The following is a 27,367-nucleotide window of genomic DNA, read 5'->3' as shown; positions in this document are numbered from 1 at the left end:
ATCTGGGTGCGGGTGGCTCAATGGAAGACCTGGATGCACAAAGGCTCGTTGGTAGGGTTCCAGTGGCAGGGGCAATGGGACTCTGCAGGGGATCCAGGTGAAGGTGGTTGGAGTTGGGGGCGTTGGGGGGTGCTCAGCAGAAGGGTCAGGTTGTGGGGGCTACTAAGCAGCATACTGTTGCAAAGTCAAATACCATTAACACTGATGTTAATAGGATGGGATTAGTTCACAACAACATGTTGCCATTAGCTGGAAGTTGATAGTATCAGGATTGCTATTAACCAGCATCTATTGTATTTACATTTTAATTCAAAAGAGAGTCAGGTGTTAATGATGAAAGCTAAAAATCATATATTTAGAGAAACATCCTCACCTGAGAGACTTTCATTAAAAATGACCAAACACACCCAAAACCACAACAGTAATAAAAATAAAGTCAGCAACTAATTAGGATAGCTTCTAGCAAATATTATGGCTAATACTAAAAGCAGGAAGACAAAAGTAGACTACTACTTTATACTTTATAATATATGTAATAACTCTTAAGCAAGAAATTAAAGCTACAGAAAACTTTTCACACAAAACCCAGAACTATGACCACAAATATATTTAAAGCAAAAGTCAACCAAAAACATACATAAAAGTTTTTAGAATGACTCTGAAAAGCACAATGATATGGAAAAGAAACAGGTGTTAAAGTGAACTGAACACAGGTCAGGACACATGTGTTCCAATACTGGGTCACTATGTCACAGCATGAGCTGGGAAAGATAACCACTGTGGTCCACAGTTATCCCATCTATACAATGGAGATAATATTGCTTCCCTACCCTTGCAAAGCACTATTACGCCTCATGAGTATAAGGATCCAAATTTAGGACTTGTCTCCACTCAAAATACTGCAGCAGCACAGCTGCACCATTGTAGCGCTCCAGTGAAGACGCTACCTATGCCAACGGGGGGGCTTCTCCCATCAGTGTAGATTCTCCACCCATCTGAGAAGTGGTAGCTATGTCAACAGAAGCATCCCTCCCATCAAAACAGTGCTGTCTACACTGGGAGTTAAGTCAGTATAACTATGTCATTCAGGGTTGTGGATTTTCCACACCTCTGAGGGATGTAGTTATACCGACATAAGTTCCTAATTTAGACCAAGCCTGAAACAAAAAGACTGGACACTAACGCCATTAAATTATTCCAGGTCTTTATTCCCATTCTTATAAAAGACTGTAGGTACACGTGTTCAAATTCTGTAACATACCATCATATGTTCCACTTTCTAGCAAGGCTCCACTTTCTTCCAATGCTTTAAACTGTTCAACAGGAATGAAATTATAGTCCACCCCTGGGACCTCCCCATCCCTGGGAGCCCTTGTAGTGCCTGAAAAGACAGAGAAGAAACTGTTGTATGGTTGTCTAGTGCTGTTGGTTTACAAAATACTATCTCTTGCAGAATTCAACATAAAAAGAAACAGTGGTTATTTGAAGCTTTGCACAGCTATAGTGCCACTCTGGCAAGATAAAGGATCAGAACATTCTCATGAAAGTGAACATTGCAGCATGTGAAACTAGGTCAATAAATTATGTAGGAATAAGAAAGGATATTTTAACAAGAAATAGAAGCCCTCATGAATTTATTAAATCTACTGTTATGAAGGGCATCCAAAAAGGAATTTTGATACCAGAGTTTAAACTTCCTAAGAACTAACATTCAAATCCCAATACAGCAGGACCTTGATTTTATGAAAGCCAATCTTATGACTAACCAGTTATATGAATCCCTTTTTCCAATTGGAAAATAATGAATCAATCACATGTCTAAAAAGCAATGTCCAGGAGAAACAAGTCAACATCCTTTCACATTCCGATGCTTTCAAACATTGGGAATCGCTTTGCAGTGGTTTAAAGGACAAGAAAGCTATGTAGTACATCCATGCTGCAACTTACCTCTGGTAATTCTGATATGTTCAATCTTAAGAACTTCTTGGTGTTATGAACTCCTCAGTCCCCAACTTTCATTAATATGGCAACGACTCTGAACACTTTCTATATTATGGTTTGCAGTGACCAAAGACTCATCAATATATACAATTACAATACATTCATACAATAGTTAAAATTCAATCTGAACAAAGCAAAGCAAAAAAGTTTACAATTCCGCTGCTTCTATTATTCAGGTTACAATTGCACCTTCACCACAAGCCCCCATTTTAAGATTTCATTATTAAAATACAAACAATTGCTCATTGCTCTGAGTTATTTTGGGGATGTAATTCATATATATTCCTAACATTTTTGTGATCAGCGCCATTTTTCTGGACAAGTCATACAAATCCATAAAGGAGCTACTCCCCAACTATCTGATGCCTTTTGCTTCCTATAAAACTCAAACAGCGGGTTTTTTTTTTAAATCGTATCAAATTACACAAATAGGGCAAATTTCATCCTGCTGAGATGGTCCTTTCAAGGGTCTCTGTAGCGCCTAATGGCCCTGTGCAGCAGAAGCTGCAAGCTGAGAGGCTGCACAGAAGGACCTCTGCACTATCTGCATGCTGTGAAGGGGTATCTACACTAGCTTCTCATAGGCCAGTACAGAAAATGGTAAGGGGTGGCCACATCTAGCGCTCCACACAAATGGTGTAGAGGAATGAAGACTATAGTTCCAGCATACAGGTTAAATAGTAGCCATTTTAGAAAGGAGAGTAAGTTGCACTGTAATCTAGTGGCCTGAACCTAGGTTGAGGGTAGATTTTTCTCTCAGCTCATGTTCATTTCACCAACATAAAAGCTGATTGCAAAGGATTTTTTAATGCAGGTGAAGCAAATTTCATTTTAGGAGTGTAACTTAAAAAAAAAGTTTAATTTCTAATCTATACAAATTATTGAAATTACTGAGTAAATAAGAAATATACAACTTGATAGTTACAATAGAAACAAAATGAACTTCATTTGGTGACTTTTCAGATGATTGTAGGTTATGAACTGCCTTGGACAATAGTTAATTCTACATCCATTTCATGCTCTTTAGAATTTTGATAATCTGTTAGCTAATTGACAAGTGAAAAACAACAGCAAATACCAAATGGTTCAAATTTTTCTACAATTATGATCTTTAGATCTTTGTTATAACTGCTAATGCTGACATGCTTACATACAATAAAAGCCATAGGAATGGTAGCCAATGAAGCCAAAACATCTCAGGTACTTCTACAAGTAGTACAAGGGTCTTAATTAACTTTCCCTTGAGAGGGTGTGCTAATGAGTGATTTATTTACCTGCTAAGTCAAGTCCAGAATCCTGTTAGTTCTGTAAAAATTACCTACTTCCCTAGGAATGGAGTCTCCTGACGAAAGATGAGGAAATAGACTATCTTGCTATTTAGTTTCAGGGTTCCACACACAACCTTTAAATCATCTGAAACTGACACTCTGGCAACAAGCATATGCTTTTTCATATCACATTGTACATGGGATACTTGACAAACTTCATTTCTAATGAATCTAGAGCAGTTTTAAATATTAGTCATGATGAAAACTTTCAACTTTCATTACATGTTTTGACATGTATCTTACCTGCATCTATTAAATGAAAAAGGCTTTTAATCTTATACTGAGTGTAGAAAGTGGAAATATCTTAAGAATAAAGCAAATGGACTTTTTTTTCAAGTCAATAATCAATCCAAAACATTCAAATGGTTTAAAGTTATCATATTTCAATATGCAAGATACAACCAATTGACAACAGCTTCTGCCCTTCAGTATTAGATCACTTTGTCAAGAATTCCATTAGATTTACATTTTCTATTGTGGCTAAGATAAAATAAAATTATCACTTTGCTTTTGTGTCCATATGACAAATATTGACACGAAACATTCATAAGCCTTCGATCCCCACCCCCAATAAACTACTTCTGTATATGACAGCAGTTTATACCTCTCAATCTAATCTTATGAAAATTTAAATTTACAATTACTTTCTCATCTCACAGTTTTGTCTAGATTGTTTGCTTAGCTCATTCACATAAAATTAACATTTTGCTGGTAGACATCTCATAGAATTTATAGTAAATGTTCTGATGAAAATGTAGGTATTAAACAATACTAATTAAAAACAGTTTTTTTGATACCATGCAAAATGTGCTCCTTGTACACAGACTGACTACACAAACTGAATGTTATCCTGTGTGATGGAAACATTAGGTGTGTGAAGGAATGCATGTTGAAACACAGTTTTAAATATCAACTTAACTCACTTCAACTCCCTGAATTACTTCATTAACTAAAGATTTTTTTTTTTTAAGTCCACAGTACAAGATAAATTAAGCATGGAAAAACACCCACACACTAGCATGAGATTTCAATGAGACTTACTTCCCCAAAACAAATGAGATTCATTGGTGAACTTGAGTTTTTATTGTAATTTCTATTTAACCAAAAGGAAATGGCAAATATTTCCTCTTTCACCTTCCTGGACGTCTCTCATCATGTATATCATCCTTTTAAACAGAGGTCATGCAATGACTTGGTCAGTTTGGTGCCTTGGTCAGTTTGGTCTGATAGGCCAATGGGCTGCACGTAAATCCCAGTGAATTTTGTAGATAACAGGAAGTCACACAGACTGAAAAGGTCTTGCTATGCAAATTACTTCCTTGGGGTATTTATCGGTGGTACTCAGCACCTCAGCCTATTCCACTGAAGTCAGTGGGAACTTCCCAGTGAGCAGCACTGTTGAAAATCAGGTCACTTATTTGGTGGCTAAGTACTGAGTTAGGAGCCTAAGTTTAAGGTTAAGACCTCATTTTTGAAAATCTTGGGCTCTTTGTTCTTGGAGACATGGTAGTGATCAGATTGGAGTTTGGTTTTGCTGCTTATAGAACTGCAATACTATACCCCTAGAACCAACATACCGTATCAACACACCTCCGAACCTGTAGAAAAGGAGGTCCTGTTGACTTCATTACTAGGGTCTCCTTATTTCACAGGGAAAGGAGAGGTGTATTTTACTCATACTATTCACATAGCTCAATGACTTTGTCTTTTTTTAATAGGTTTTCTACTCAATGTTTCTTTCCTCAAACAAATTATTCACTTGTTAGATCAGTGATTTCCATTCTGCAGTATTGGTATTCATACATGTGGGTGTTCCTAATTTCACAATGCGTAGCATTAATTGAAAGCAAAGTTACGGCTGGCAGGAGTTACCTAATGAGAAATAATTAAAGATAAGGCAAAACCATTATTATAATGAAAATGACTTGTATGTAACTTGCTATAAAGCAGTATTATTTAAAGAATAAGATAGTGTTATAGCATGCTGGGCTATATCAACGTACAGGCACACACTGTTGAAAAGATGGGAAAATTGGAGGTAATGAGGGAGCATCAATCATCTTTGCTATGATTTTAGGAGGAAGAGTTTTAGAAATTAGAAATTATGATAAGAGAGGGAGACAATAAAAGCTGGAGGATGAGGTGATGTGAGAAAAAAATGTTCACACATGCTGTGAGCCTGACTGATTTACTGTACAGAAGTTGGTGAAGACCTGGGCCAAGCAATATTAACTGAGTTTTTTGGGGGGTTGTGGAATAGCTGTACATAGTCTGCCACCATTATGATGATGTATCATTTCCTTAATGTCTCTTGAATGTTCTTGGAAATTTAGTAATTAATGTCGTCACTAACAAAGCAAAATTGATTTCTGACCACCATAATTGAGTTGGATCAAATTTATTTCAGTCTTTTCAGTCATTTGTATGCCTGTACTCTATTATTAGATGAATTCATTTCTGCTTTCATAATTCCGAATGTGACCCAAGTATGTAAATTATCATAGAGCCTGGAATGTGGTGTTGCCACTGCATGAATCTTCCAAGTAAACAACACTGGATAGCAAAAAACCTAAACTTTCAAAGCAATCCAGCAAACTGGTCATGCTAATTAAGAAATGTTCAAAACATACAAGTCTAGCAAACAAGGAAGTTCTAGTTAATATAAGCATGATTAACGCACTCCTGAAGCAAGGATTACAATGATTCATTATTGCATACCATCTTGTTTAACCTCAATCTTTTAAAAACTTGTCAATTTTACTCCAATGAACAATGTGAACAGCTCTGTCAGTAAGTGAACCTCATTTCCATTACACTGATCTTTTTTTTAAACTCCTCATTCTTTTACTCATAAGATTAAGTGGCTATTTTATCTTCCCTGGTGTAATCCTGGGCATGCTGAATGTTAGAACCACTCATTATCGACTTGCAAAGACCCAAGCCATTAGTTACACTGGTCACAAAATAATGGGTAAATAAAAAATGTTGTGTTAAAAAAACATGCATGAAGCTACAACAAAAAAATGCTTTAACATGTAATTAATAGATTCTAAGGCAAGAAAGGACCACTGTGATCATCTAATCTGACCTCCCCTATAATACAGGCCATAGAACTTCCAAAATAATTCCTAGAAAAATATCCTTTTAGAAAAGCATCTGATTTTGATTTTAAAATAGTCAATGATGGAGAATCTACCATGATGTGGTAAATTGTTCCAACAGTTTATTACACACTGTTAAAAATTTACACCTTATTTCCACTCTGAATTTGTCTAGTTTCAATTTCCAGCTACCAGATCAGTTTAGACCTTTCTCTGATAGATTGAAGAGCCTATTAAATATTTGTTCTCCATGTAGGTATTCACAGATTGTAATCAAGTCACCCCTTATCCTTTCTTTTGGTAAGCCAAATAAGACTCTCGGAGCTCAATCTATCACTATGAGGCACTTTTCTAATACTTTGATCATTCTCATGGCTCTTCCTGAACCCATCTCCAATTTACCAAATCTTTCTTGAATTGTGGGCACTAGATCTGGTCACTGTATTCCAGCAGCCATCGCACCAGTGCCAAATATGGTGGTAAAGTAAGTTCTCTTCCCTTACTTGAGATTCCCCTGTTTGTGCATCCCAGGATCCCATTAGTTCTTTTGGCCATCGTGTCACACTGGGAGCTCATGTTCAGCTGATTATCTGCAACACCCGAATATTTTCAGACTCACTGCTTCCCCGCATACTCCTCCTCCTGTAATTATAGCCCATGTTCTTTGTTCCTACATGTATACATTCACATTAATCTGTATTACAAAGCATAATGTTTATGCCCAGTTTACCAAGTGATCCAGATCACCCTGAAACAATGACCTGCCTTCTTAATTATTTACCATTCCCCCAAATTTTGGGGTCATCTGCAAACTTTATCAGTGCAGATTTTGTGTTTTCTTCCAGGTCACTGATAAAAATAGGAAAAAGCATAGGGTGAAGAATGGATCCCTGCTGGAAACACATCTGCCTGATGACGATTCCCTATTTACAATTACATTTTGAGACCTATCAGCCAGTTTTATATTAATTCAATGTGTGCCATATTAATTTAATAGCATTCAAGTTTTTAAATAAAAATACTTCAAATAAAACTTGTGATCAGTCATTCTAATGAGTAAATATCTCATATGGAAGGTACAGTGTGGCTTTTGGATAACTGAGAAATGGAATGGCATGATAACGTGAAAAGCATCACACAGACAGGTATTTCAGTAATTGTGAGGATGTTCTTTAAACTGAAAGATACCCTCTCATAAGCTAGAAAAGTACATATTTTTATCCAGCTGTCAGTTTGGAGTGGTTCTAAAAGCTATGATTACCCAATTGGGTCCTCATAACTCCTTAAAAAAAATTCAGATTGCATTTAGAAATGTAAAATGGTGTTCAATATCCATTAGCATTCATATTAGTGAATAAAAATGAGGTGCTTCAGACCTTATGTTTGGTCAGAACTGTCCTATATCAGTCATTTACTGAATGCCATGTGCATGCCATACAGTCTCTGTTGACACTAGAAAACCATTCACTTCAGTAAAGGTTTGCCTTGGCTTGTTTGTTAATTAAATAATAAATATTCTTGCATCAAAAGTACACTGAATAGTTTGTTTTTTAGAAATTAAGTAAGATAATGAGCTGAAAATGCACTGCTCCAATGAACAATTTTAGCCTCGGTAAAGTCTAAGAGCCCAGTAATAACATACAAGCAGGCAACCAGCATTAAGCATTTTAACCATATTTATAAGAGCCTTTGAAGCTGATCAGTGATGGGTGACTGAAATGAGAGAAATTGACAAGATAATGCTTTTTCACTCAGGCTGCCGGAGCAGCAACCTCTTAATGATTCCTGGCTGAAGACGTGTTAGCAGGTGGGCTGTATGGATAGGGAAATACTACGAGATGCCAGCCATTCCAGCCTACAGTGGATTAAGAGGTAAGGCTATGGCTACATTAGCGCTTCAAAGTGCTCCCGCGGCAGCACTCCCGCGGCAGCGCTTTGAAGCGCTAAGTGTAGTCAAAGCCCCAGCGCTGGGAGAAAGCTCTCCCAGCGCTGTCCGTACTCCAGCTCCCTGTGGGGAATAACAGACAGCGCTGGGAGCCGCGCTGGGGCTTTGACTACACTGGCGCTTTGTAGCGCCGCAATTTGCAGCGCTGCAGAGGGTGTTTTTTCATACCCTGCTGCAGCACTGCAAATTTGCAAGTGTAGCCATACACTTGGCTCATCCCATGGTATCCTCTCATTGATGCTTGCTCTGCAACTCTACTGTGCCTATTCCAATTTAGGAAGGCTGCTCCTCCTTTCCCTAACCATTGGGCCATGCTACAGGTCCCTCCTCCATCCCACTAAATTTCAGGCTCAGATATGTTACAAGTGCACCCTAACTTCCCTTGTGCACCCCACTTGGTTATGTTCCAGCAGAGTCTCCTTCCTCACAAACAGCTCTTCTACAACTATACTCTCTTCCCTCCTTTCTGTTTTCTCTAACAGCCAGCCTATCTACAGGTGGCCACCTGGAGGTCTTAATCTCCCCTTTGTGAGAAACCACAAAACTGGCTAGGTGGGTGTGTGCGTGTGCGAGAGAGACTGCCACAAAATCAATGGTGAGAGTTATATTATACTAGTTATAGTAATGATGTCTCACTCCCCCTAGGTTTACTTACTCTTATGTGGACATGAAATCTTTATCTGTTGCATTCTTTAATGGTTTTTAGAGGCAGTACCAATGAGTTTAAAAAAATATAGACACTCTTGAAGTCCTCCGAACTTGCAATTTTGACATTTTTGCTGGTTTGGCAATCCTTTAATGTATATAAATACGGTTATCAATAGACTAATTTTCCATTGCATCCCAAGTTAACTTAGAACATTTCTTAATATGGATTCTAACAAAGAGCCTACCTAAAAATAGCCTTTATGCAAAGGAATCCCCACTAAAAGGGTGGAAATGTGAAACAACACAGGATCAAAGGAAAAAAGCTTACAGGATTCTTGAGTTATGCAGAATTTAACTGAAATAGATTAATTTATGATAGCACTCTGCATACTTACATGGGATGGTTCTCAAGTAAAGATTGTCTCTGATCACCTGTTGGAGTTTATGGTCTATTGAGCCTTTCTGGAACTGCAGGCTCAGGTAGTGACGCAAGTCTTTGTTGATCACTTTTCCTTTAAAATAAGAAAACAATAATGAAAAACTTGCAAAAAATATTTAAGATGATGCTCTTATCAACTAAACTGCATTTCACTGCAGTAAACATCTCTGCAAAATCTAAAATAGGAAGGAAATTACAAATTAGTTTATTCAAAAGCACTAGACTAGATAGAAAAGCTGTATGCTCCCAGGGCCAGATCCTCAGCCGATGTAAATTGGTATAGCTCCAAGGACTTAGAGCTATGCTGTTTTATAGCCAGCTGATGATCTGGCTCCTGGATTTCCACCAGTCTGTTGACACTGAACAAGAATCCTTGTGACAAGACTCAGCCCTTTTATGCAGGACAGATGAAATGTTAAGACTTTAAAACTTCACTAAAAGCTAAGAGCAGAATACTTTTAGCCAACCCATATTTATGCGTCAAAGAACATGTAAGCCCATGAAGAAGCATAAGTGCAACATCAATCTTAGTGTTGTCTACTTCTGACGGTAAGAAAAATATAGGTGAAGTACTAAAGTGCTGAGGATTACTGGCCACAACAGATGTGATGCTAAGGACTATTGACTTTCCAAACCATTTTATGGGAATGGATAGAATGAGTAGAACTGAATAATAGCATACAGCCTATAGTTTAATAAGAGACACTACTGCAGGATACCATACAAAAAGTATTGGCAAACTGGGCTTTAAAAAATTAAATTAAAAAAAAATCACATCTTACAGTGCTTTTAACTGCTTCACATGCAGATAGCGGAGAGAAACTGTACAATCCAGGTATGTGACTACATAATCAACTCAGAACCCAGCTGGAGATTAAAATGTTGCCTGCATCACCAATGTGCTCATCACTAATCAGAAAATCATGTAAGGTTGTATTAATCCACAAATAATAAAGCCAGACATTTTATTTCAAATGTGTAAACTGTGTCAGGAAGTCTTAAAATTATTGTTCTGATTTGCAAGCTTTTATCTTGCATCCTTAGATTTAGCTTCTTTATTTCTTAAATAAGCAAATATTTGATTTATTGATTTATAAGAAAATTGATTTACAAGCCCTGATGAAAGTTTACAAATCCCACTTTGAAACTATAAATCCTATTACAGATTTGCAAATTGAAAGAAAATAAATCCAACACACAAATTTTGGATTTACAAATTCTCCCAGGATTCTAATGACTGTTCTGTAAAGCCTGTCCTTACCAGGTTTAAAAAACAACATTTGAACTAAGTCCCTTCCATTAAAAACTGCATGTGCGTTTCAGCAGCAGTTTCTTATTTTGTACGGGGAGATGCCACATGCACCCAACCAACCAGTGACTCTCAAAGCCCATCATTCAAGAGCTACCCATTACTGCAGTACAGCGGTCAGCTCAAACAGTTAAAAGTAGAACAGCTCCACCAAAGTTGGAAGCACAACAAAAATGTGAACTGTCATCATAGCGATTCCATTTCAAAATTCCTTATAGAATATTTGTCCCAACCATGACCATTAGGGGTGTGAGAGAACATTGAATACAGACTTAGAGATCACCTGAAATTTAATCATAGATCAAATCGTTTGCAATTAGAGTCTGTTAACCATGTGCTTTGTCTACTTGTTTTTGGTATTTAAATGGGATAACTAACACATGGACTAAGGATCCGACTATTGTGGCCTTTATGCTTCCGGCAGATTACAACAAATGGCGCACACACACAAAAAAGTGCTGTCGTACAATAAAACCCATTTCCTCCCCAACTTAAAAGGTCATTAGCTTTCTACCGTGCACATGGATTTTGCTGGAGCACCTTCTACTGACTTATCTATGTTGACAGATTTTTGCAGTTTAAAACAAACGGTTAAGATAAAACTATGTTTAGAAATCATTTAAATAATTAACGCTCTCTCTACAAAACTCTCTTTACAAGGTATTGTTGCTGTATTTGGCTGCTGCAATTGAGAAAAATCACATCTTAATAATCAGAGTAGCGAAATATATAATAATCAAGAAATCAGCTAGTCAAGTTAATCATATGGGGCAGCTGTTTTGTAACAGAGTGAGCCCAGGTCAGGGAATAAGAACTCGTGTTCCATCCCTAATTCTCATCATCACTGACTAGATCAGTGGTTCTCAACCAGGGGTACACATACCCCTGGGATACACAGGGGTCTTTCAGGGGGTACATCAACTCATCTAGACATTTGCCTAGTTTTACAACAGGCTACAAAAAAGCACTAGTTAAGTCAGTACAAACTAAAATTTCATACAGTGACTTGTTTATACTGCCCTATATACTATACACTGAAATGTATAGTACAATATTTATATTCCAATTGATTTATTTTATAATTATATGGTAAAAGGGAGAAAGTAAGCAATATTTCAACAACAGCGTGCTGTGACACTTTTGTATTTTTATGTGTGATTGTGTAAGCAAGTAGCTTTTAAGTGAGGTGTAACTTGGGGGTACACTAGACAAATCAGACTCCTGAAAGGGGTGCAGTAGTCTGGAAAGGTTGAGAGCCACTCGACTTGTCACCTTGAGCCACAATCACTATGCCTGTGTTACACCATTTGTAAAAAGGCAATAATATCCCTGAAAAGTGCTTTGAGATCTACAGATAGGATAAGAAAGTGATGTTAAACTGCAAAGTATTACATTACAATTAAATAAATATCTGTTGATAGACCCATCCCCCAAACCCCATTAAATCAGGCAATGATAACACTTCCTATTGGAAGTAAACAAATAGGTTATGCATCTAAACTAGATCCATTGTCAAATGGGATCCTGCATTCCTGGTGTTCCACTTAACGTATTATGTTACAGGAAGGTTCTTTACAATTATTCCTTTGTGACACTCCTGTCAGGTACCATTAGCAAAACTGTCATATTGCCAGATAACCACTGCCCTTCTAGCACACAAATAACTGAATCCTTGTTTTACTGCTTTATCCCTCTGACAGAAGGGTACAAAGCAATCTATTGTACGCTGTCATCTTCAGAGAAAGCACACTCACTTGGGTTCAGTGAGCTTTGCAAATTAAAGTTATGTACTTCATCAGAATGTCCAAATCTTAAAGTGGAAGAATTTTAATGATGATTTGTTTTCAAAAGGCTATAAAAAGGATGGTATATGGAGGTATATGGCAGAATCACAACAATAAGGGCACTGAAATTTATACTCCTAAATTATACTCTTTGCAACTTACATAACATATGTACCTCTGGACCTAGTAATGTCACCAGCCAAACAATACATTAGATGATAAATAAAATTAACTTTTTAGATTACAAGTTCTTAAGGGAGTAAATATCGCATGTGTTGTACAGTGCCAGCACAATGGGAATCTGATTCTGATTTGGGGCCATAAGGTTCTGTGGCAATTAGGGCTGTCGATTAATTGCAGTTAACTCATGCGATTAACTCAAAAAAATTTACTGCGATTAAAAAAATTAATCGCAATTAATCGCACTGTTAAACAATAGAATACCAAATTGAAATTTATTAAATACAGTGAAACCCCGCTATAACACAATGATTGGGGTCCAAAAAATTCGATGGTGCTAAATGCGGGGTCGCGGTATAGAGGGGTTTACCATTTCAAGCTGGTCAGTTTCAAGCCGGTCGATTTCTCTTGGGCAGAAACCTACTTTCATTTGCGAACTGCCCATAACAGTAACTGAAAGGGTGCAGCTCCAGCAGCGGGGGCTCTCAGCCATGCAGTGAGAGAGGGAAACACTTGGGGAGAGCAGGGGAGACGTGCAAGGGGCAGAGGAAGAGCGAGGAGGAGCTGGGGAGGAGAACGGCTCTTCTCACCAAAAGGGTACGCGGGGGTTGGGGGAAGAGGCAGTGGGGAAGGCACATTCCATTTTTTTTGTTTTGTTTTTTCTTCAGGGGCGCTCCAGCCTCTTTCCCTCCCCCCCCCTATTTTTTTCCCCTCGTTTGCGCTTCGGCAGCGCTCCGGCCACTTTTTTTGGGGGCTTGGGGCAGCCGGAGCCACCTTACAATCGCGTTATAGCCGAATTCGCGTTATTGCAGGGCGCATTATAGCGGGGTTTCCCTGTATTTGTGGATTTTTTCCTACATTTTAAAATATATTGATTTCTATTACAATACAGTATACAAAAAGTGTACAGTGCTCACTTTATATTAGTTTTTATTACACGTATTTGCAGTGTAAAAACGATAAACAAAAGAAATAGTATTTTTCAGTTCACCTCATAAGTACTGTAGTGCAATCTCTTTATTATGAAAGTGCAACTTACAAATGTAGATTTTTTGTGTTAAATAACTACACTCAAAAACAAAACAATGTAAAACTTTAGTGCCTACAAGTCCACTCAGTCTTACTTCTTGTTCAGCCAATCGCTAAGACAAACAAGTTTGTTTATATTTACAGGAGATACTGCTGCCTGCTTCTTATTTATGTCCCCTGAAAGTGAGAATGGTCATTTGCATGGCACTTTTGTAGCAGGCATTGCTAAGCATTCATATGCCCTTTCATGCTTCAGCCACCATTCCGGAGGACATGCTTCCACGCTGGTGATGTTCGTTAAAAAAATAGTGTGTTAATTAAACTTGTGGCTGAACTCCTTGGGGGAGAAATGTATGTCTCCTGCTCTGTTTTACCCACATTCTGCCATATATTTCATGTTACAGCAGTCTCGGATGATGACCCAGCATGTTTGATTTACGAACACTGTCACTGCAGATTTGACAAAACACAAAGAAGGTACCAATGTGAGATTTCTAAAAATAGCTAAAGCACTCGACCAAAGTTTAAGAATCTGAAGTTCCTTCCAATATCTGAGAGGGATGAGGTGTGGAGCATGCTTTCAGAAGTCTTAAAAGAGCAACATTTCGATGCAGAAACTACAGAACCCGAACCACCAAAAAAGAAAATCATCTTTCTGCTGGTGGCATCTGACTCAGACGATGAAAATGAACATGCATCAGTCCGCTCTCCTCTGGACCGTTATTGAGCAGACCCCGTCATCAGCATGGATGCATGTCCTCTGGAATGGTTCTTGAAGAATGAAGGGACATATGAATCTTTAGCACATCTGGCATGTAAATATCTTGTGACCCGGTTACAACACTGTCAGGTGAAGTTGTAAACAAGAAGCGGGCAACATTATCTCCTGCAAATTGTAACCAAACTTGTTTATTTGAGTGATTGGCTAAAGTAGTTTTATATTTTAATTTTTGAGTTCAGTTTTTTTTGGCACATAATTTTACATTTGTAAGTTCGACTTTCTTGCACTACAGTACTTGTATTAGGTGAAATGAAATATACCATTTCATTTGTTTTTTTTACAGTGCAAATATCTGTAATAAAAAATATAAAGTGAGCACTGTACACTTTGTATTCTGTGTTGTAATTGAAATAAATATATTTGAAAATGTAGAAAACATCCAAAAATATTTAAATAAATGGTATTCTATTATTAATCGTGTGATTAATCGCTTGACAGCCCTAGCTGCAGTACAAATAAACAACAACCATACAGTAGACAACTACAACTAGTAGCATGGAAAATAGGATTTCAAGGGATATTTTCCAAAACTAATACTTTTGAACCCCTATTTATCTATAGCTAATAATTAATAGGCTCAAAATTTTGAAATACTTTTAAATGGCTGTAAAATAAGAAAGTACTGTCATTATACAGTTATTCTAACAGGTGTCCAGAAAGGCTGCTGTGAGCGAGCTGGGTAAGATTCCACAGCCAAGAGTGCAATAGGTATAGCTGTCCCAGTTTAGACTCAGCAGCAAAGTCATTCGCATCTCATTGCTGAAAAACTGCAATTTTATTAAGTTACAATTGTAAAAAACATTTTGTACCTTTATTGACCAGTGCTGGCACCATGTGTCAGCTCAATAGTTCAAAAACAGGCCAGGCTATTGCAGAGACAAGAGGACTTTCTACTTTTGGTGCATTAACACTTTGCTGACTCAGGAGTAATAAATGGCTAATTCTTAGTGTCTCATCATATGCGGTCAGTATTAAAAAGGAGACGCACAAAGTTGCCTAGAAAAAGGGTGACTGATTAGATATAGAAAATGGAGCACTGGCACAGGGAAAGCTGAGATCTTCCTTCCACAAGAGAGCCGAGGGAGGAATTATGGCTATGATTGCAGCACAAGATGGCTGAACAACAAAAAGTCCAGGGCACCATCACACATCTATAAACCACGTTTTACTTGGGTGTTTGAAACCAAGAAGCAAGAGGTCCAAAAGAATGAGGTAGAAAGGAAATCAGGTTAATGTAATAGTGAGGTTATTTTTAAATCATAGCAGTCAAGTCGATTAAGAGTGATTTCTAAGTAAGGATGAGGGGAAAAAGACAGCATTGCACATTTCCTTTTCTGAATGGAACATTAATCAAGAATTTATATGAGAAGATTCAAAATGTCACATACAATTCTCAAGATGCTGACAAAAATATATGCAGGCAGAGCATAAAACCTTTTTTTTTTTTTAAAACATTCAGTCCACTCTGCATAATCAGCAGCAGTGTTCTCAATATTCTATCAGTAAAAACTTCAGTTTAATTTCTCTCAGCATCTTTTATTTTATGAACAGTGTCCTATCATTATGCAGAGCTACATTAATGCAAAAGTGCTCTCTATTTTAAGGCTAGATTTTGCTCTAGTCTCAAAATGACCCACATTTCACCCAAATAGACATTCCTCACCTTATATTTAGTAAAACAGAATATAGTAAACTATTCCCTTTCTACTCCTAGAGTTCATCAACTGGAGACATGGATTCTTTCTTAAATGTTAAGGAATACACAATGTACATTTGTTTGGTATTAGTATACTAGTGCCAGTTCTTTGATCATTTTCCTACTTTGGAGACTGTGAAAAATTCATTGCACTTGTGAACTGGCCGGCCATAAAGGTTCCCCAGCATTCATCAGTCCTAGTACTAAAGAGGCAAGATGACTCTAGAATCCAAAAGAGGTGTATGATCAGAGAACATCTGTCTGAATATCTGCCTTCTCAACATGCAAAAGTGACAGCATCATTCCATGTATGCAGTGTTGTAGCTGACAGTCCCAGGATATTACAGACAAGGTGAGAGAGGTAATATCTTTTCTTAGACCAACTACCGTTGGTGTGAGAGAAACTTTCAAGCATAAACAGAGCTCTTCTTCGGGTCTCGGAAACTTACTCAGAGCTCTGTGCAAGCTCGAAAGCTTGTCTCACCAAGAGAAGTTAGTCAAATAAAAGGTATTACCTCACCCACCTTGTCTCTCCAGCATCAGCCAATCTCAAAAGGAGGCAGAAACCATTGTTCCAGTCTGAGTGAGTTTCCAGGCACAAACTGAAAAAGGTAAATTATTTGCAAATCCTTCATGTTCAAGAGAAAGCCCAACAACCAAAGGAAGAAGAGCCACGTTAAAGTTAAAATGCTGACCGTTTGGTGGGATAAACGCATATCCCAATTCAATTACTCCTCTCAAAAATAAACTGAAGACGAGATCATGTAGGCACTGACATTTGATTTCACAGGCTAAGTACAGCATTAGGCTCGAAGTGAAAGGGCAGTGAGCACATTTTCAGACCTTACCAGGTCATCCTATTTTGGTGATTTATTACAATTTAATGAGTTGTTGTGGGACCTTTAAGAGACATCAGTGAGGAAGAGAGTCATTGTTAAATAATTACAACTTCTTGAATGTAATATGGAAGTCCAGGTGCTATTTATTACATGCTGTATGGCCCATAATGATGTAAACATTAATGCTAAGTATAACCAAGATTTCACATATATTTATAGATCAGAACTGTCAATGCGAAGAGAAGATCCATATTAGGCCCCATATTCATGGTCCATTTTGGTCAATTTCACCATCATAGGAATTTAAAAATTATAAATTTAATGATTTCAGCTATTTAAATCTGAAATTTCATGGTTTGTAATTGTAGGGGTCCTGACCCAAACAGGAGTTGGGGGGCGAGGGGGTCGCAAGGTTATTGTACGGGGTGTTGCAATACTGCTACCCTTACTTCTGAGCTGCTGCTGGCTGCAGTGCTGCCGGCGGAGCTGGGCAGCCAGAGCGCTGCGGCTGCTGGCCAGGAGCCCAGCTCTGAAGGCAGAGCTGCCGTCAGCAGTAGCGCAGAAGTACAGATGGCATGGTATGGTATTGCCACCCTTATTTTTGCATTGCTGTCTGCAGAGCTGGGCCCTCAGTCAGCAGCCGCCTCTCTCCGGCTGCCCAGTTCTGAAGGCAGCAGTGCAGAAGTAAGGGTGGCATAGTATGGTACTGCCATCCTTACTTCTGCACTACTGCTGGTGGGGTGCTGGGCCAACAGCTGCTGCTCTCTGGCTGTCCAGCTCTGAAGGCAGCGCAGAAGTAAGGGTGGCAACACTGTGACCCCTCCTTAAAATAACCTTTCAACCCCCCTGAACCTACTTTTTGGGTCAGGACCCCCTATTTGAGGAATGCTGGTCTCCCCCATGAAAACTGTACAGTACAAGGTAAAAGCATACAAAAGCCCAGATTTCACCGGGGGGGGGGGGGAGTGGGGGGTGGAGGGAGCCCAGATTTCACAGTCCATGATGTCTTTTTCATGGCTGTGAATTTGGTAGGGCCCTACCCATATTACTGCAAGGACAAAGAGTCATTATAATAAAAGTAAGACGACAGATGATCACTGAATGAAAGGGGCTTGTCGTAACAATACAAATATATAAAGCAATTCTTTATAAAGTAACATCTATAAGTCCATGATATGCATACACCTGGAATACTGCGTGCTGTTCTGGTTGCCCCATCTCAAAAAAGATGCATTAAAAATGGAAAAGATACAGAGAAGGGCAACAAAAAATGATGAAGGGTATGAACAGCTTCCATCTGAGGAAAGATTTAAAAGACTGGGACTATTCAGCTTGGAAAAGAGACAACAACAAGGGAAATGATAGGTCTATAAAATCATGTTGCGCAGAAGTGACTAGGGAAGTGTTATTTACCCCTTCACATAACAGAATAACCAGGGCTCACCCAATGAAATTAAGAGGCAGCAGGTTTAAAACAAACATAAGGATGTACTTCTTCATACAACGCACAGTCAGCCCTTGGAACTAATTGCCAAGGGATGTTGTGAAGGCCAGAACTATAACTGGATTCAAAAAAGAATTAGATAAATTCATGGAGGATAGGTCTATCAATGGCTATTAGCCAATACTGTCAGGGATGCAACCCCATGCTCTGGGTCTCCCTAGGCCTCTGACTGCCAGATACTGGGACTAGATGACAGCGGGTGGATCATTTGATGATTGCCCTGTTCTGTTCATTGCCTTTGAAGCATCTTGCATTGGCCACTGTCAGAAGACAGGATACTGGTCTAGATGGACCGTTGGTCTGACCCAGCATGGCCGTTCTTATGTTCTTACTTCTGATAAGTAAGTATTTTCCAGACACAGTGAAGGTTAAGAAATGACTGCATTTTACATCAGCTAGATGAGATATTCTTTAATCTTTGTGTCACAATTTTCCAGTTGTAAAATAGATCAATAATGTTTACCTACTGTCTTGACAAGGAAATTGTAAGCCTTAATATCTAGTATGATTTTTATTCAAATTCACTTCACAACATAATTACTCAAAATATGGAAGCTGGCTCTCAAGTGCAGTCAGCTGGTGAATTTCAGAATTGGCAAAACCAGATTAGTATATCCAGAGGTTAATGCATCTAGAAACCTGGTCTTCCCATGAATGCCTTGCCTGAAGTACAGAAAACTAATTTTGAATTGCAGAACACCTCTGGGCTAGCCACAATTCTCAGCACCTTCCCCCTCTAATTTAAATGTTGCACAGCTTTAATAAATGTGGGTGCTAAGGAAGCTCATAAGCAAACAGAATAGGAACAACATTCTGATTGTGTCAGTATTTGGGAGAGAGTGCCTTTTAAATCCATTAATAATCTGGGTTAAAAGAGTCTGTAGCACTCCACTGGATGCTATTTTTTGCTAGGTTGAGTGTAAAAATCCACTTTGAACCATAACACAAGTCTGCAATTATGTACTCTAGGTGTGTAACACCTGGTTTCCGTTAGTTTCTTTCCAGTAAAATAATGGACAAAAGGAAAATTTCCAGATTTAACTCTATATATGCAGAGAAAGCTCTTGAATGGATTTTAATCACCTTAACATTTCCACTTTCCTCCTGAAATGAGAACTAGCAAAAGAACACTAGCATGTACCAACAACATGCAGTGCTTAGTACTTAGCAATAAGCCGCCTAGCAATTTGTTTCTCAGCTTCATTTAATAATGTCTGCTATTTAAATAATTATTTTCTAGAAGCATAACAATAGCATTAAGAGGATGCCATAACGCAACCCTCAGGTTTTTTTAGCAAGCGACCAACAGTTTATAAAGTATTTATCACAAAGAGGGTGAGTATTTTATGAGAACACTGGCAGGTTTTCCAATCTGAAACTCAAACAACTCACCACTACTCTCCTTGGTTAAGCATTCTTTGTTGTTATGGCAGTGTGAATGTTATGAAACTCAAACCTTGAACTGAATTCCCTCTTTTGCTGTCATGAACTGTTCTGCACAAAGCTTTGGATTTGCTTCCTACAGTATAATGAGCAAGGCGTGTCATGGAAAATGAAAATAAATGATGTAATCTCCAGAACAAAACAGTATTTTCCATTTGTTAGAACAAATTGGTTTATTGCTTGTGGACAAGTTGATTTCTCAATATTGAAAAAAATGTTTCACTACTCAAATGGACCATCTATCTCCCAGTCATAGCTAGATTTGTTGCATTTCACTTTAACATTACAAGTATATTTCACTTAGGTAAACTACATGAATCTGGTTGTTAATTAGTTCAGACTGCTGCATATTCTGAGAAACTTTATATAAAAAGGTAAAATACATAAAGATAGCCCCCCTATAGCAAATGGAATGTTACTCACTAAACATTTCTCAATAAATATCAACATGCATGGTACAGACAAAGTATAAATGAAGCTCTTAAAGATAGACTGACGTGAAGGAGTTGGTCTTAAAATGCAATAACCTAATGCAAGGATTTGGGCTGTATTCTCAGGATAATTCAGGACTAAATTACTATACAGAGTCTGAAATGATCCCCCTGGGGAAGACAGAATAAAGGCAGACAAAATATTGGGAGAAACAAAATGCCAGAAACCCAACTAGAGAACGGTAACATGAATTAGAAAGCACAAAATAAAGTGATAGCAAAGATGCTTTAGGCCAGCTCTGAAACCTATTCTTATATAAGAATAGTTACTACCATTCCCAGACAGCCCATGGTTCCTCTTAAAAACATCCTATCAGCCCCTGTGACAGCACCTCAGACATTCTATTCATTGTGCTACAAAATTATCCCACAGGGTAAACAGATGAAATATAGGAGCCAAAGAGGGCAATGTACTTTAAACACACTTTGGAATTTTAAGTTTTTTTTTAAAAAAGGAAATACTTCTAAGTGTTCATTGGCAAAATGGCAAGGCTGAAATTTCAGTGATTCAGGCTCTTTATATCTTAAATGTGTAAATATTTTCTATGAATTCAAGCTGTGCTGAACAATGTTATTGCCCAAAAATAAATCACAGCAAAATACTTCTCACAAAAACTCTTGGTAATGCCCCTAACCAACACTCAAGACGACACAGAACAATTTACCAAATATTTCACTATAAATTATGTTGAAGACAAAGCCTGGCCCTCTCATTCTGATACACCTCCCCCTATCAACAGTTTTGATTTTTTTAAACCTTTCTCCAAAGAGGAATACAAATGGCAGCACTGGCCATATCATGCACACATTTTAACAAAATACAAGCCTATCTAAAATGAACATCTTTTCTCCTCAGAGGCAATTGAGAACTTTTTAAAGGTTTTGCTCCCAAGTTTCCATGCTGACAACTCCTAGTGACACTGAAATCTATTCTCTGACAGCATATAAGATTTTGGGGGAAAGAGGGTGTTGTTGCATTGATTGTACAGGTGTGCTGCATTTTTCTTTCCAACCTCATACTTAAAAATGCGTATTATCCAAAGATACTGTATATTTAATTAGAAAAACAACTCTTAAAAGTATTAGTAAATGTAATGTGTATTATTTCCATATCGCACTATTTGATTATAACCTCTGTTTGCATTATTAGTACTTTTTATACTTTTCCTTCACAAATGTTTAAAACAGAAGTATCGATTTTGGGAAACAAATCAGATGAGCATTACTCTTTTGCTCTTTACAAAGATTAACAATCTGTCCACAACTCATCACAAGTTTCTCTAATGGAATGAGAAGGTACAGAAAATTAATGGAAAAAAAAATCAGACACTGCTGGAACTACAAATGGCATCCAGCTTCCAAAGCATGCACTCTCTCTTCAGATAAAATGATGGAAAGCTTGACTCATTCTATACATTTATTACAATAAAAAATCGAATTTACATTTTCAACATGGATTGAGTGTTCAAAGAGCTGCCAGACTTTTGAATATTACCAGTCTTGTAATAGACCATTTGTTCTTGGCTGTAATGATATATTAAAGTGATGCCAGTAAACAGAGATATATACAAATTCTTCTTCTGGAGCGATTTCTAGTTCCTGGTAATGCAAAGTACCGGTAACCATTTCTTCTACCTCTGGAAAAACAAGCCAGAATATATCATAAAGAGAATAGCTTACATACTTCTTATATAGAAGACAAACAAGTCCAGCTTTTGTACTGTGTATATATTTCAGATTTATAGCTCCAGACACTGATTAAAATTCTAATTGAACTTTACCATTCAGCATCATGCACTGAGTACCATATTTTATTAAGCAATTTTTTTGAACAACACTCTAAATACATGTATAATCAGACTGTCTTTGAGCTGGCTGAATTTAGGTTATTTTGGGGTTATGTGACTCCTTAATTCTTCAAGTTAGCTTACTGGGGAGAAACACCAAGTGAGATCAAAAGGTTGCAAATCAATTTCATTATGGAATTGATCCATCATTCATCCAAAAACTTAGCCTATTTTAAGTCTCTCTTTAGCATGATGAATGAAGACAACAAATTAACTAGGCAAAAATTACTTCTGTGTGGCACTGACCATCTTGTGAAGCTTGTGCTGAGGGTATAGACAACAATAATTGTTCAGGGACAGCTTTTTTGGGAGATGTTTGGGAGCGCAGACATGCAAGGAGATGCATGCTATTGACTAGTTTCACCTGGTGCTCTGTCTGCACCTTCCTATTCTATTACACAAAAGCAGCTAGGCACTATACGCTGGATTCTTACTGGAAACTAGCTGCTTAGTTAAATTGAAAGGGAAGGCTTAACTACTGTGTACATTTAAATTCTGACTATCAACCCTTCCTTAAACAAAGGAAAAATTGTCCAATTGTGGCATGGTGAATGAAAAGGTAAATATTCGGTGCTTGGGCATAAAAATGTCTCTCTGAATGAAATTGCAAATAGAGTGAATTCTGGAAACTTAACCAGGGCTTGTGAACAGCAGCCCTAAGGGATCCCTTACAGCTGAAAACTTTTCAGCATCACACAGTATAATGAATTTATTTAGATTCCTAAAAGAGGTGCACCTACCTTATTACCCTCAGTACACATACATTTTACAACAAATCTTATGAAATGAAGCAACCTTACCAATTCACAGCAACTGTAACCCAGCAGTTTAGAGGTGTGAAGAATACAATAAGCCAACAGAAACTAAAAAAGAAATGCAAGACATGCAACATGCAGTTTCCCAAGCTGGAATGTAAGTAGGATACTGAGGTGAAACAAAGCTACTCCTGAGGAAAGCACTGAAATACCTTAAGAGTATTTTCAATTTCATCTGAAAAACAGCAACTTCAAAAGAACAGTACCCCCTACCACCATGCCCAGACACTTAACCACTCTAACTGCTGCCTACTGGATCAACACCACCACTTAAAAACAGATACAGGTTTTCTTTAAGCTCTCCCAATAAAAGGCTGCCTCATCCTGCATTTTAGAAGATGTGACAAGATTATAACCCAACATGGCATGGCTGATGCCATTACAACCCCTTAATGTATTTTAAACATAAATGAGTTTTGTAAACAGAGTCAGAAGTTGTAACTACAACCTTGCCAAATACTCTGCATTAATAGGGTAACGTATTAGATGCATATAATCATGTTTCACTGAGCCAGGTATTCATTAGAAACACAACACAGACCAACAGTGGTTTACCAATTTCTTGACATTTTGGGTCTTTTTATAAGATTCAAAATGTTATACTGTAATGATTTTGCTATTTAGTTGCCATTTGATGAGTGTTCCCATATAAATCATACACAAATACAATATGTCTCTCTCCCCCAATATCTAGTATGTGTATACTGTGTGATGGCCCTTGAGCTAAGCAATCTGGTTCCTGAGCCAGAAGCAGAGGCTTATGCTTTCAGAGCCCATATTATCAGGTATTTCAATCTCTGCGTGTAAGGGACGTTGTGTGACACATATGCAGCTGCACGCAAGTTCCCACTGCTCTTGGTCAAGGCACTCTAAAGGGCTCTACTCACTACAGTTGGTCAGTGGGTAGGATTCAGTTTTCTCCTCACCACCTTTCAGGTGTGATATGCTCCCTGCTCTGCACACGCTCACTACTGATTTTTCACTGCGCCTCACTTTTACTCAAGTATCAGAGGGGTAGCCGTGTTAGTCTGGTTCTGTAGAAGCAGCAAAGAATCCTGTGGCACCTTATAGACTAACGTCTGTTAGTCTATAAGGTGCCACAGGATTCTTTGCTGCTTTCACTTTTACTCATTAGCCACCAGCAGTGAATTCAGAAGCAGTTTTTGTTTCACATGGTGGCCCCTGTAAATTCATGGAACTACTCCAATAATCAAGCACAGGGATTACGCTCTGATCTCACCACCACCACATACTGGCAAGTGCACAATGTTATGCATTGAGCAGTCCCATGTTCTCCCTTGAGCAACTGTCAGAACAGATCCTCACTCTCAGGGAACTGCACCTGCAGGCTGTTCCAAAGCCCAAGAGCCTCTGAAAAGGCATGTCACGAAGGGTGTGTGGGCAATACAGCACACTATTACACATTTTGGCTGAGATTGTTACACGCCCCAAGGACCCTTACTTTCTTCCCCTGGTCACCCATCTACACTGGATTTGATTTTTTTTTTAAATTCATGTTGATTTAGCAGATTATTTGGTCGTTACAAATGTGGTGTTATGGAAAGGTCTGTGAAAAAGGCATTTTACATGCTTGAAAAGATGCATATTGCTTCTGGATTCTTTGCTAAAATTTATTTATTGTCATGAACCATTTTATTTTGTATTCAAATTCCAGTCACATTGAAAGTAACTCCCCCCTCCCCTTTTGTGGGTGAAGTGTGCATTAAAAGCCATGAATGATGTCAATACCAGAGAATCTTCTTCTGGGTCAGTCATCTGTACCCTAAATACCAGTCAGTTGGCAGACCTGGAGCAGAGGGTACAAGGAATGAAAGAATAAAAAACATTCACAGCATACAGGCCACTGGGCCTATTCAATTATGTATTATGTGCCTGTACGTGAAGATTTTGTGATAAGCTAAATGTGATGAGGAAGAGGTCATAGTGTGAAAAGTGGGTGAAGCTGAGCATTTTAGTTATGAAATCTGACATCTGGTAAGTGCATGCAGGGGAATCCTGACCTCAGGATCTCTGATCATAATAAATTATGAACAGCTTATTGATATTAGTTTCACCTATTATAAGAACTATTGCATCGAGGGGTGGTTCAGTTATCAAGAAATAAAATATCTGAAAAGAACAGTGCTAGATTCCCTCGGTCTCTTGTGTTACTCTGAAAACAGAATGGAATCTCTCTTTTCTGTGACTAAATAGAGATAATCCAAAGGGATGTAACACACAGATTGATTCTGTTTTAAAAATTCTACATGGCTTGTCGTCTTGCTACTGTTTTCATTCTGGATTCTACACTGGGCCAGAGTAGCATCGTCATCTTCAGTTCTTATTCAAAACAGATGTTTGTATTTGCCATTCAAAATGCGAAGGCAGGACAGGAAGCTGCATTCAGAGGCCAAGTCACTCCATAAGAGCCACAGTGTAACTATCCTGATTTTACTCATAACAGCACAAAAGCCAGACTTGCAAATGTCAGGTTGAGGCTGGCATTTTCACTGTCGACAACAGAATTAGGAATGTCAGTTTAATAATGTATGAAAAAATAAACTGCCTAAAACAAAGATATCATCATTACTATCTGTATTTTATTAACATCCAGGGGCCCCAATCATGATCAAGGCTCCACTGGACGAGGCACAACACACACACAAAGGCAGACATGGTCTGTGCCCTGAAGAACTTAAAATCTAAACAGATAAAACAGAGAAATAGTTATATATATATATATATATATATATATATACACACATATATATACACACACACACACACACACACACACACACAATTTTCCCCCCAAACTTTCCCCTCTCCGCCTTTCCCCCTGATTAGGCCCCAGCTAGTCTGCACCACCACTATTCACTCAGTGTGCCCTCCTGTTCAGAAAAATAGATTCAGGTACAGGGAGAGAAGGCAGTAATTTGTTCAAGTGTAAGGAGGTAGCCTGTCCTCTCCAGCCTCTCTGGAGTCCTTGCTAGCAGCTCCAAATGCTCTCCCCACCCACATCATGGCATCATGCCAGCTGTTAAGTTCAATGTTTCATCCCCTCAAGGTAAAGCTGCAGCATAAACTTCAGTCCATTCCTGTCTAATGAGAGCTCATTCCATTTCCTCTCCTGTCATCGTCAATGACATCAGAACATTTCACAAAAATGCATCATGCTGGATCCCATTTGCCAGAAAGATTTTCAGGTCATAAATATTTCTAATGGTGAATCAGACCTCTACATGCTGACTGCAACCAAGTGACAGTGTTTAATTATGTCTTTAATTGTAGGTCTGAAACTTATGAGTAAATATAAATAAAGGAAATCTTCGGTTGAACATATTAAAATTAGTCTGAAGATCACATCATTCAGGATTTATATACAAGTCAAGTGACTTGGATATACACATCTGATATTTTCCTGAAGGCATCATGCATCAGTTCCATGAATACTCTAAGGAGCAAATCTTATTTTGCAATTGGATAATTTTATTGCATTAAAAACTGAAATGTCAATTCTTTTTTTCTGGTCAGTCAAATTTTGAACTTTCTCCTCACACCTTACAGTCCTTCATCCATATTATTCTCACAAAAATATACACCAATCACAATTCAACTTATCGGTTATTCGAAATGTAACATTCCCTAAGTGTTGAGCAGAGGGCAACTAACTCAGTTAACAGATTTCAGAGTAGCAGCCATGTTAGTCTGTATCTGCAGAAAGAACAGGAGTACTTGTGGCACCTTAGAGACTAACAAATTTATCTGAGCATAAGCTTTCGTGGGCTACAGCCCACTTCTTCGGATGCAGTGGGCTGTAGCCCACGAAAGCTTATGCTCAAATAAATTTGTTAGTCTCCAAGGTGCCACAAGTACTCCTGTTCTTTTAACTCAGTTAAAGAGAAGATCAATATCACTTGCACAAACCTTGTCTCAGCCTTCCTGTGTACTTCAACAGTGCGTCTGCAAGCTCTGCTTTCACAAAGTGGCGCTCTGTCTGCCTCCAGTGACAGGATCACACGGGGTATGTCTACACTACAGCTGGGAACGAGCCTCTCAGCCCAGGTAGACTGACCCATGCTAACAGGGCTGCAGCTAGTGCACTAAAAAATAGCAGTGTGGATGCTGCAGCTCGGGCTCTCAAGCCCACTCAACCTTTTGGTCTGATCCCAAGCTGCAATGGCCAC

At 38.3% G+C, this 27,367-nt stretch overlaps 1 protein-coding gene across 2 annotated transcripts in view; it reads right to left on the bottom strand.

Moving 5' to 3' along the window:
• The window catches only part of MAGI3 (membrane associated guanylate kinase, WW and PDZ domain containing 3), a 208,003-nt gene that overhangs the window by 78,908 nt on the left and 101,728 nt on the right, over positions 1-27,367 (bottom strand). For both annotated transcript variants that reach the window (XM_045013203.1, XM_045013204.1), the window contains exons 2-3: positions 9,419-9,535; positions 1,262-1,381 (exon numbers count right to left, since the gene is read on the bottom strand). In XM_045013203.1, coding sequence (XP_044869138.1) covers positions 1,262-1,381; positions 9,419-9,535 — 237 coding nt within the window. The remainder of the gene's footprint in view (positions 1-1,261; positions 1,382-9,418; positions 9,536-27,367) is intronic.

This window comes from Mauremys mutica, chromosome 4, assembly GCF_020497125.1.
Source record: "Mauremys mutica isolate MM-2020 ecotype Southern chromosome 4, ASM2049712v1, whole genome shotgun sequence".
In the NCBI taxonomy this organism is placed as follows: Eukaryota; Metazoa; Chordata; order Testudines; family Geoemydidae; genus Mauremys; species Mauremys mutica.
This window is presented reverse-complemented; position numbering and strand designations above follow the sequence as displayed.